This window comes from Cavia porcellus, unplaced genomic scaffold (genome assembly GCF_034190915.1).
Source record: "Cavia porcellus strain 051 isolate PalLab524CR breed Dunkin Hartley unplaced genomic scaffold, mCavPor4.1 scaffold_9, whole genome shotgun sequence".
Classification (NCBI taxonomy): Eukaryota; Metazoa; Chordata; class Mammalia; order Rodentia; family Caviidae; genus Cavia; species Cavia porcellus.
Genome location: NW_026947492.1, coordinates 54554937 through 54567503, shown reverse-complemented (window position 1 = coordinate 54567503; position 12567 = coordinate 54554937). Strand labels below are relative to the sequence as shown.

Sequence of the window (12567 nt, the reverse complement as noted above, 5' to 3'; positions counted from 1 at the left end):
AGGCTCTGTGCTCTTTCCAAGAGAGCATCACCAACGAGATTGCCCCCATGTGAGCCAGGCCTCACATACAGGCCAGATGGCTGGACAGTATCCTATTTTGCCTCAACTGTCTAGAGATGTGACCCTCTGCAACCAGGTGGGGAAAGAAAGAGGCTGCTAGCTGTCCTTTCCTTCTCCGCCACAAGTGCAGGAACACAGTGTTCGGGTCAGATCCTGGAGCTAAGAAGGGTCTGGAAAATAATTTTCAACAGGGTGTAGGAAAAGTCCAGGATTCAAATTCACAGCCTAAGGAAAACAACTGGATAGATCTCACTGCAAGGAGAAGCCAGGGCCTCCCCAGGAAAACACAATGCAGGGGCCTGACCTGGACGGCGATGCTGCTGTCAGCGCAGCACTGCCAATCATGCTGCCTCAGCTAACGCTGCTGTCCTGAGACGTAGGTGTCAGATCCTCACTGCGGCAGGGCAGAGGCAGCAGGCAGGAGTGTGGAATCTGGCTCTGGAGAGCTGACTTGAGACCTAGCTTTGTGATCCTTGGCAGATGACAACAGGATGCAGCACAAAGCGTAGCTGTCCAAAATAAATAGCACACAGGATAATAGGAAACACGGGAAGAGATATTTTGCAAATGAGAAGGGGAACTAGAGACGGAGAGAAGGGAGAGGTCAGGGAGGGGGAGGGGAATAAAAAGAATTAATGTGCAATAGAGATGCACTGATTCCACAATGAATGCAGTGATTATGTACTGCAAACATATACTAATAAAAATAAAAATAAACAAAAACAAACAAACAAACAGGGCTTCCAGAGTACCTGGGGATACTCTTGCTTGCCTTTTTGTTGTGTCATTTAATCTGAGTATCAGGTAGGCAAGAATTTGCCCTACATTTTTCTGCTTTTAAAGGGAGCTAGAATTCAAAGCCCCACACAGAGTCATATTTTTGTTCTGCAACATGGAGGTGACAAAGATCAGCTACATTCAGAGAGAGTGAGTGTGTCACATGGGCAGGGGAATGTGGCTTTGAGACCATGAGAATGTGTGTTATTTTCACTGAGGAAATTAAGCCTCTAGTGGGTGAAGGGATCTGTCCAAGTTCACTCAGCTGGTAAGCAGCAGAGCTAGAATTTGATCCTACTGTTCTGAGGTCCAGTGTCCTTCCCATTAAGCCACAACTGCCACTGGTTATACCCACCAGTGACAGGATTTCCCTGGTGCAGGTCAAGGGCCACAAATCCTCAGAAGCAATCAGGTCGATGATATTTAAATACTTAGTTATTTGAAAAATACAACAGCAAGCAGTTGAGAATAAATGTCAAACCTCTAACTGGAATATCACCTGGGGGCACAGAGCTTTGTCAGTATGACTGATGCTTCCTGTATAAATGCAGCAGGCAGACATTAGAGCGGAAGCATAGCAGGTTATGCACTGGCAGCTACAGTGTCTGCAAAAGGCTGCAGGGTTTGGAAAACACTACTTGCAGCTAGTAACTCACTCATGCAGCACTGCATCTCTCTGAAAGGAGGGCTTGTTATACTATTTACATTAATAAGAAGCCCAAGTCTAGAGAAGATAATTAAGGAGCCGAAGTTGCTAGCTGATAACCACATAAACAGATTTGAGTGCCAAATGTTATGCTCGAAACTCTCAGCTGCATTCCCTGCATGCTTCTGCGGTCCACAGCATCTTTGCTGCTCAAGAGGGAAGGGGTTATATGCTTGTAGTCCTGGGAACTCGTGTCTCTCCTTATGACTTGCTTGTTCACCCATCTACTGCTGCCTGTCACCCTTTCTTCAGGGCCTTTTTTGACTCTGTGTTGGGCGTGAAGTTACTAAGATGGGTCTTTCATGGTCCTATCCTATAGGACTGCACTTTGTTGTGCAAATGGAGCCGGCAATAGAGAATTTACACCCAAGATTCTTGCACAGGGGCTGCCCCATTCACCTTAGGGATGGGGATGGAATTATGCTGGCTTCTTAGGGCAACTGAGGCTTGTGAAAGTGTGGAGGATGCAGTGGGGATCTGGCAGTGGGGAGAGAGGGAAGAGGGTAGGATTGCGGGCTCCAGAACCCCCACCCATGGGCCAACCTGAGCCCTTAAAGATTTTTTATATGATTCATATTTAAGATTTTGTTTAAGTAATCAGATCTTTGGCATAAAAAGATTTTAAAAACCACTGCTTTAAGATAGATTTTCGATTTTCACTAGCTAGAAATGAGGGAAGTGATTGATATAAGATTGGGTTACCAGTGTGGCATAGCTTGACTTATCCATTCTTCCTTTTTCTCATTGAAGAACTCTATCACAAATGGCTTATTTATTTCCTATACATCTATCTATTGATGGTCTGCTCTGAGCTAGACACCAATCTAAGTTTTGGAGATATAGACAAAATATTTTACCCTGCCTGCATACTTCTACCTTGCAGAAGCTTCACAGCCTCTAGATATTTGTTCTGTAAAGTAAATGAGACTGCAGTCATTTAATGTTAAAACATTCAGTGATTCCCTATTGCCTAAAGCCCGAGTCCTCAAAAGATGTGATCTATAGACTGGTGGCAGCAGCATTCCTTGGCACATTGTTGGCAATACAAAATCTCAGGCTTCATCTCAGACCTTCCTTAATGGTAATCTGCAGTGAGACTTTCAGGTGACTTCTACATTACTGAGGTCTGACAAGGCCAGAATTGGGGATGCCACCATAGCACTTAAATCTCAGCACCTGCTTTTACATGTCCTATCTCATGTCATTACTCTTTTTATCAAATATATTGCATTCAGTGCCACTCTGCCTGGCCATCTGTCCTCTCCTGCCACCCAACCTTTGCATACATGCTACCCGCAACCTAAAAAACCTTTGCACCACTGGGGCTGGGGATTTAGCTCAGAGGTACAGCTCCTGCCTGGAAAGTGTGAGGTCCTGAGTTCAAGTCCTGATAGCACTCCCCCCAAAGAAAAGAAAAGAAAGAAAAAGAAAAGAAAAGAAAAGAAAAGAAAAGAAAAGAAAAGAAAAGAAAGCCTTTATTCTATGGCTGCCAGTTGGTCCTTTCCTTTAGTGCAAGGCAGGCTCAAATCCTCCTGGAGTTTCCTCAGATCCCTTGTTCCCTTCCACCTGACGTGATCCATGGCCTTACCTTTCCCTCACTGCCCTAGCCTAGTGCTCCTGTAAATGTCCCGAAGCCCACCTCTGCGAGGTGTCTGTTGTTTAGGTGAGTATCTATCTTGTTCAAAAGGTGGAAGGTCCTGGAGGGGGCAAAGGGATGGGCCTTTTTTCTTTATCTTTTTCAGCTCTACCTTGATGCCTGTGCTGTCAGGCCACAGGGCTGCAGATGGGGTTAGAGACTGCCACGGAACCCCTGGCTCCTGCCTCCCCGCTGTCTTTAAGGAGCGCACAGGTACATGTATTCAAGACAAAGGTTTGTACCAAAGGCAGGATGCTTACTGAGATGAGCCATTTTTGAGGCTGAGGGAGCTAAGTAAATAGTCATTGGCTTCTCTGCTTTCTTTCTCTTTCCCAACAGACCTTCTTGCTGTCCCCTGAGGTAAAGTATATGGTTTCTGGGCTTAGTTCTTAGAATGCTGAGTCATATGCATAGACCCTACCCTGTATTTTGAAGGAAATACCCTTCAAAATAAACACCCTTTACTCCTGTCCCACCCTCCTGGGTGCAAGTTAATAAATTAATGTGGTCGTACATTAACTAAATAGATCCATCAAACATTTACTGAACAGCTACATTGTGCCAGGCCACTGAGGTCGATATTTGGGATATAAAGACAAATGACTTCTGGTCACTTGAGGTCATGCTCCCCACTCCTAGGAGGTGGCTCCAGAGCCTGGAGAACTGGGTGGTAACTCTGGCGCCACTGTTTCCTGGAGTAAGTATTTTTGCCTCTTAAGAGTTTCATTTTCCTTATCTTCTATATGAGATTATATTTCCCAAGCTATCTCACAAACTTGAGAGGCTCAAACAGAACCAGAAATCAAAATACTTGGTAAATTATAAGATGCTACTCCAATTGTGCAGTGATTAAGGAGGCAGGTACTGTTGGTGGTCAACCAAAGAGCCTTCTCTATCCTATTTTCCAGGCTAACATAATTCCAATTTTGTTTTGAAAAGTAAAAAACTCAGCCTCAGAAAATGAATCATGATTTGGCTAAGGCAATCATGAAAAGCCCATTTCCACCAGATTCTCAATTTCTCAGCCTTCCTCACAGTGATTAGTAATCATGTAACTCAGTTCTGGCCAATAAGATGAAAAATTTCATTGAGAGAAGGAACTAACATTTATAGCTACATGGATGGACCTTAGTAATATATATATATGATATATATATATATATATATATATATAATTTTTTTGGTACCTGGGATTGAACTTATGACTTCACTTTTTCGCACTTGCCAGGCAGGGGATTATGCCATGGAGCTAAATCCCCAGCCTGTGGACCATATTAAGTAAAATAAATCAGATACACATGTGTGAATATTGCTTTGCCTCTCTGGTGTAAGAAAGTGAAGGTATAAATAAGAATGAAAATGCACAATAGATATTGTGCAATAGGAAGAAAATGTTCAAAGGGAAATGGGAGTGGAGGAGGGGCAAAGGAAGGAATGGAAAAGAAAAACACGAGAAAGATGAGAAAAGAAAGATGAAATGGAAACAAAGCTTTGTAAATAAGGAGGGGGACAGGGGTTGAAGAGAGGGGAAGGGAATGCGGTAAAACGAGGAAAGAAAATATGTACAAGTGCAAGCTCCCTATGATGAATGTGGTATGTATGTATATTATGTATATCTAAAATGCACCAATAAATGTAAAAACAAACAAATGAGCAAAAGAAGTTTTAGGAGTCTGTAGCTGACAGCACTTTTTTCCTTTTTAGTCTTGATATAAACATGAGGTCTGGTGGCCACTTTGAGAGTGTGCAGCATCAGGCACGAGGCTAGAAGCCAGCTTCGAAGATGGTTAATTAGACCCACTTTCCCTCTTACCTTCCCCCTGATCTTGTGGTACCAACCCTACCTGAGACACCATTTTCTCTGGGTGGCAGCAGCAACCTCTAAGCAGATGCTGTCTCTGATAAACTCCAAGAGTCAAGCCACCAAGATGGAAAATTGTGGAGAGATGTTGATTCTAAAAACAGATATTTACCGTACTGTGCAGTACGGGGCAAAGGAAACACTGTAAACTGCAGAACCAATGGAGAAGGAGGCTCAAGATGGAGGGGGGATGGCTTAGAGGTCTGAGAACACTGGGGAGAGGTTGGAACTGCACCCCAGCGTTGTAGGTGCTGATTTCCTGTACACAGCCAAACACGTGTCCCAAAGCCAGGCCTCATGCCTTCTCTGCTTAGAGCCTCCATTGCTATCAGTTCCATAAGCATGAAATCATAATGAGCCCACATGTACTGCAGGTATGTTCTGAGGGAGGCATACTGTTTGCCTCATTCTTCTACCAAGAGCTTTTGGGATAGAGCAGAAGAAATCGAATGTATAAGGGGTGAAGAGATTTATCTAAGGCCATATCCCTGAGCCAATGCAGAGCCAAGTCTTCGAGTCTTCTTTGTGGTTTCCTGTGTCATCCATCCACTGTAGTAGGGACCAGCCACATATAGCTAGGTAAATATCAATTTTGAATTAAAAATTAAGCTCTTCTCTTTACTAAATGTATTTCAAGAGTACAACAGCCACATGTGAACAGTGGCTAGTGAAGTAGGCAGTGTAAGCATAGTATATTTCCATAAAAGCAGAATTGTATAGGACAGTGCTGGTCTAGTGGCTTGGGACTGTCAGAAAAATAATTCATGGATTCCTACTTAATAGGGTTGTATCATGACCCAAGCCTGGGCTCTGGGTGCTTGAATTGAAGAAGGAGAGAGAAGAGACAGAACATTCCCATAGCCCCTACAATGTGCTAGTCACGATGGTTGACATCTGTTCATTCATTTATCCCCCAACCAGCTATATTCCAGCATCATCCACTAATTCCACATGTAAAGGGAAGATAGTGAAGCTCAGGAATAGGAAAAGGCTTGTCTAAGATCACGTGCATAGGAAACAGTAAGTCTGGCATAATGGACCCCAATCTATCTATCAAGCCTCTTTATCAGGTTGCCAGAGTTGGAAAACTTTCCTCCTTTCTGAAAAGAACAGATGAATCTTTTCAGCAAGGAGGCCCAAATTCTAGTATGGGTCATGTATGGGTCTAGTATGGGAGATGGTGACCATACAGGCCCAGAATGAGGTGGCCTTGCCTTTAGGGCAGCTCTGTCTCCCCTGCCTGAGAGGCAGGTCATAGAGCAAACTCATTATTCAGGGCCTCCCCTCTCAGAGTGGGCTGCTGCTGGGAGAGACCTCTGTAAATCAGGTCCAGTCACAACTTGGACTCCAGCCCGGGGGAGGAGCTCCTGCTGGAAGAAGACTGGGCTCCTCGACTCTCCCTGGGAGCTTGCAGGAGCTTCAAAGGCAAGGCCTGATTTATGAGGCAGCCTGTGGCTCCATGCTGTCCCACATCAGTGCCGGTACCAGTCCCAAACTGTGCATTTGTCCAGGATTGGGTCAAAAGATCAGAACTGGAGCTTGGCCAGATCTATTCCATCTGCCCTGTAAGAAGGCTTAGTATCTTCACTGTCTGGCAGGAAATGGGTTCATGTCCAAATCCGAGAAGCAGCCTGGACATTTAGGGTCCTGCCTGACATGAGATGCAGAAATGGGTAAAGAGGCTATGCTAGGCAAGAGTTGGACGTGGAGTCCAGGCTACCACCAGGAGACCAGAGACAAACTGTACTCATGGAGGCCCATCAAGGGAAAAGCTCTCATCTTTATATGAGGAAATGGAAGCTTGCAAGAGCAAGTGACATGTCCAGGTGGTAGGCAGCAAGGCAGGATTCACACCCAGACCTGAACTCATACCTCTGCTTTCTGTACTCTTGTCCCCTAGTGCAGAAACCCCCATGCAGCAAGTTGTTCTTAACCCATGATGACAAAGCACCTTGTACCTTTAACAGCAAGTGTACAGTCCTGACATCTGCCCAAGCTCTTTCACGATACTGAGTGACCAATGAGAGGAGACTTCAGCATCCAGCTCTGGGAAGTTTACACAGCGAGAGCAGCCCCAAGGCCAGGAGAGCCAGGAACCTCTTGAGGCCTCTCCCACTTGAGTCTCTAAAGGTGGCTAAACTGATCTTTCTGCTGGGAGGAAAGCAAACTCCTCAGTGCTCACCAAGGCCATAACTTCCTCAGTCATGAGCAAATGTAGTGGTATTTGTCATTTTCAGGCACTTGTCCAATGAGTACCAGTCATTCAGTTATTACAGTTTCTCTTAGCAACCTGGAAAAGCATTTTCTCCTGATTTGCAGATGCTCAGAGGGGTTAATGACCTGCAACTAATAAACAGCAGAGTGAGGACTCAGCCTGGCTGCGTTTGCCTCTGACTCCTCTACACTTTCCTTGCAGCATAATAGCTTCCAACAACAGGCTGGATGTTCCTTCCTCTCATCCCTGGGTGAGTCTCACTTTTTGCTATTAGTTAGGTGACTTTCTACAAGTGAATTAATTTTTCTGAATCTCTGTCTCCTGTTTTGCAAGGTGGGCACACTGACTGTCTACCCCTGGGAGCTGCTGTGGCGAGGTTCATCCTTTGGGAAGCACCTCACACCATGTTGTTTGGGGGTAAGCAACTGACAGCTGTTCCCTGACATGATGGCCTAGCCCAAGCTCACTCGGTGCCCCGCCAAGGACTGACACGGAATGAATAACTTTCTACTGAGTTAACAAGGTGATGATGAGATATTGACAAAGCATTGGGGAAATCACTGGTGTCACGGAGATAGGGGAAGATTTGCAGATGGAGCTCATCAGCATGGACTGCCAACCCCATAAGCTCAGGTCCTTAGGGAGCCCCTGCCCCATGTAGCCCACCCAACCCAAGAAAGCGCCAATTCTCCCATCCCTGGTGTGCTTCAGACCTCCCCTAGCCAAGCAGCTGTCTGGAAGGCACCCAGGACAGCCACTCCCTGGGCTGTTCCTCCAGTCTCAAGGATGGGATGCCAGAGGACAAACCTAGCCAAACACGCGGACCAGTAAAAGTCAACAGCTGGGCCACTGCCTGCCTTTTCTTCTGTTTCTTGGACTATTCTGGCAATGCGGAGACAATCTCAATAACTTAAAGAAATTTTCCCAGGATGTTTCAGTCTCTAGGGGATACTCTGTTGTTTTCTCACACATTTAAATCCCTTTTCTTGGAAGGCCAATTCTTGTGTGGGCGTATGCACATACAAAAACGCATAATAAATTTGGGTATGATTAACAACATTTCAGCAACAAATCTAATAATAGCAATCACTCATATTTATTTAGTTAATGTAAATTAAGAGTGGTTATTGTGTTCATCATTTCACAGAGGCATCAGCCTCTGCTCTGATCCCCATTTTACGGATGAGGAAATGAGGCAGACTGACTTGCAAATGGTAGGCTACGGGGCAGGGTGCAGCTGGTATGTGAGTCCAGGAACCCACTCCATCGCCCTGGTCACCTCCTCCAACCATGCAGAAGGGGCTCATAGGTTATACCTTTTTTGGGGGAGGCCTATTTTCCTTTCTTTTGTAGGTATGGCTGACAAAGAGGAGTTCTTCACTGCTGAAACCTATACTCTTGGAGATTCAGGAAGAAACCTAAAGTTGCCCCTGTATCTATCTATCTATCTATCTTTCTTTCTTTCTTTCTTTCTTTCTTTCTTTCTTTCTTTCTTTCTTTCTTTCTTTCTTTCTTTCTTTCTTGTATGAGGGATTGAACCCAGGGCCTCTGCACTCTTGGTTTTGAGACAAGGTCTTGCTATATCACTCACTTAACACATATCACCCACACTGACTTTTCAATTTAGCATCTACTCCTTCTCTGGGCCAAGAGATGAGACTGAGTCTCAAAGTTCAGCTTGCTTCCTCCAGTACAGATGTTTAGAAGCTGAAATTTCCCACATTTTCACCATGCAAAAGCCAGGTTGTGTTTTTGCCCTCCTCAAAATATGCCAAAGGAATTTCTCCTCCCCTACAGGGACTTTCTCCCAAGATAAACATAAAATGTAAGTTGGGAAACAGACAAATCAACATTCCTGGTGTCATTAACAGAACCGCCCCAAACAGCAACCATTCAAACCCGTCTCCACATCATTTGGCATCTTTGGGATACAGGCCTTGGCATCTCTCACCCCCGACGCCCCTTTTGGTTTACACTCACATTTGGTTTCTCTCTTAAAGTCAGAATGTGACACAGGGAAGAAGCCTTGATAAATTAATACCACCCGAGTTGGACACTGGCGTCAATAGACTGACCACGAGTAAATGAAACCTATAAATATCAGATAATTTAGTAAAACACAGACAGCAACCCCAGATCAACAATAAAGATTGAACCCAAAGAGGGAAAGGAGACTGTTTGTCCCACAGCTTGTGAAGGCTGCAAAGAACTAGGCAGAGTCAGAGAGGTACACACAATATTTGTAACTCACCAGATCGACTGTCTCCTGGATCATGCACTGTCCTGGTTTGGCCTGCCCAGGCCCCTGTGTCTGTTCCCTTCAAAAGCCTCCACAGCTCCCTGCTTGGTGTCTCCCCCTCCCAACTCCCCGGCTTGGAGAGAATCATGTTTCACAGACACTTGGACCACATCACTCTCAGCTCTGCTTATCTTTCCGGTTTCCCTCTACTCTGAGCCAGACACCTAGCTCTGCCCCCAAGACCCTTCTCCCAGGGCCTGGCTCCTGGCAGTCTCCTCCCCCAGCCCTGCTCACCACTCCCCAGGAATTTGCTTCCAGCAAGACACCTGCCTCTGTGCTGGCTTCCACTCAGCATGAGTCAGAGAACCTCCAGGTAGGAAGCAGAAGCCTTAGCTGCCTTCTCTCAACTGTTCCCAAGCGCGGGACCCACACTCTAGGTAAGCTGGGAAGACATCAGACTTGTTCCTGCTCCTCTAGTGACCAGGAGCTTACTCCTATAAGGAAGAGGATCAGGGAGAAGACTAGGCTTGTAGGGTAACATCTGCATTAGAGCCCACCTCTGCTTGTTGGGGGAATGCTAGCCCTGGTTGTGATTCAGACTTCAATCTGTAAAGCAAGGAAAAAGCCCTGCCTCACAGCCAACAACACCATGGACATCACCACTACCATCTCTGGACAATTTCAGTTTGAAAAAAACTGTATTGAAGCCAGTAAGACCTGGATTCTAACTTCACCACCAGAATTTGGAGAAATGAGTGAACTTCTCCGACTTTTGTTTTCTTCATCTGTAAAGTACAGAAAAAAAGATCCCCTTCCATGGGTGATGATCAGGATTCAATGAGAAATGAGTTTATACGGTGTCTAATCTGTACAAAGGTCAGCGTTTCTCCTGCTGATCTGAAACCTGTCTCCTAGTAACTAACGAGTGTCTGAAACATCCAAAGAAACACTGTGATCTCAACATCAAGGCCGCTGAGCCTTCCGTCTCCTGTCTGAGTAGCCCCATATCTCAGCCTAGGGTCTCTGGCTTGCTTATCTCCTGGGAGGGCTCCCAGTGAGGAGTCCCTGCTGGAGTCTCCTCCACTGGGGTCTAGGACAGTGCCTTTACCCCTCATCCTTTAACAAGGCCCCCCCCACGCAGTCTTGGTGGAGCAACCCATGACACGACCAGGGAGCAAATCTAAGGTCACTGAGGTCAGAGACTTGGCATCTTCTCTGCTTTTGTCATTTCCGCTCCCAGAGCTGCCTACTCCCCTTAAATAAAAATGATATTGTCACTACTTATTGATTGGAATGATCATTGGAACTATTACATGCATATTTCCCCCCTTTGAACTTGAAATTGAATCCTCCCCCTTTTCCCCTTTAGTTTGCAGCAGAGCTTTTCAGGGATTGTTTAGGAAGAGTCTGGACTAGGGCTCTTCAGGGCCAACAACCTGTGTATCCTACATGCTTTGTCGACTGAGTCCCAGAGACCTTTTCCTAATCCTCACATGAAGCCCAAGCTGGCGGTAGCCATTGTTACTTCCAACCCACTGGCTAGACAACACAGATGACAGAATTGCTGCCACTGCTTGGCTCTTGTCAACCTGCACCTTCTGCCCTCCTGACGATCACCCGCACTGTACTCTTCTCTGGCAGAGTAGGGAGTCTGGTTCTCAGGAACTTGTTTAGCACCAGCTACCTCTGCCTCTAATCATTGATCGTATCTGTCCAGCAGCAGTATCCACTTGAACAATCCTTTTACCAAGGATTGTGTGTAGCCTGCTTCCCAGTGTTCACAAAGGGAGGTGGAGACTACCATTTACTGTATGTACATCCCTCTCTGCTCTGAGACACGTTTCCTCATCTGTAAAATGGGGGTAAGATATGTAAATCACAGGGTCTCTGTACACATCAAAGGACAAAACAAGGGCAGCATACTCAGAAGAGCATCTAGCACACGTTTTTTTTTTTCTCTCCAAAGCTTGACCAAAAAGCTCCTCACCAGAGCACCCCACCCCCCTCCTGCACATCACTGCCATCTGGTGGCAGGTCTGGGTAAGTACAGGTGTGCATACCTAAAGCCCCAGGGTCCAAACCCTCCTGGTACTTTCAAGGATTGTAATGCATCCTACAAGTAATGCTGGCTGGAATCTATCTCAACTATTCTAATTATCATCTAATTTTATCTCCAACTTTTAAATGTGAATGTATTATAACGGCAAACGGAGGGCCAGAATCAGTTGTGTGCGTGGGGATGAGTGTGGGAAGATTTGCCCTTAGGCACTAGGTTCCTCCAAGTCAGGGAGTTTGTCTCATTTCTGACTATAGAATCCACTGTACCTGTGACACTGCTTGGCATGGCAAGTTCTCAGCAGTCATCTATAATAGAAACTTATTTTAGGAGACCTTGTTCTGTGCACATCCCTCTCCATGGGGAAAAGACTGCTCCAGGTGACCCTTGGCAGGACTTCTCCAGGAGTCACACTAAAAGGCAGCTCCTCCCACTTCCTTCCAACATGTAGGAGAGCTGAAGAGATAGGAGGCATCCAAAGGTCCTAAACCTTCATGGTGTCCCTGAACTTCCATACCCTTATCTGCAAAAGAAGTTTGCCTGAGGCTGGTGTACTTCCTCTAAGATCTCAGCTGTACACGTCCCCCCCACCCCCAGGTCAGGTGACACCAGACCAGCCTGACTGATGTAAGGCAGGGAGGAAAAAAAAAGCATGGGAGTCATGTGAGCTACAAGGAGTGGTTTTTATTTTTCCCTTCAGTACTGTAAGGGATCAAGCCTAGAGCCTGGTACATGCCACCCAAGTGCTCTATCCGCAAGCTACAGCCCCAGCTGGAGAGTCCTTTTCTGGAACAGGGTGAAAAGTAGTCCAGGACTGAAGAAAAGCAAGAGTGACTGGGGAGGGCCTGTTCCTGAGATGAGGGAAGGGCTGGACATTCATGGGGGTTCAAAGGCAGCACCGTGCTGTGTTTCTGAGGTGAGCAGGTGGGGCCATGAGAATTTAGCACTGTCCTTTAGACTGCATGCATGTATGACAAATCCTTTTAACTATATATGAAGAAATTGGTCATCAGCAAT

The 12567-nt window shown here is 45.9% G+C and overlaps 1 protein-coding gene across 20 annotated transcripts in view; it reads right to left on the bottom strand.

The window, feature by feature from the left end:
* Tenm4 (teneurin transmembrane protein 4) overlaps positions 1–12567 on the bottom strand; it is a 2788855-nt gene that overhangs the window by 404055 nt on the left and 2372233 nt on the right. Inside the window, exon 1 of one of the 20 annotated variants that reach the window (XM_063256392.1) lies at positions 9507–9704. The exons of 18 other annotated variants lie outside the window; for them this stretch is intronic. In XM_063256392.1, coding sequence (XP_063112462.1) covers positions 9507–9642 — 136 coding nt within the window. In that variant the 5' untranslated portion in view covers positions 9643–9704. Of the gene's footprint in view, positions 1–9506; positions 9705–12567 lie in introns of those variants that run through there. One more of the 20 variants, XM_063256390.1, reaches the window with a different exon arrangement.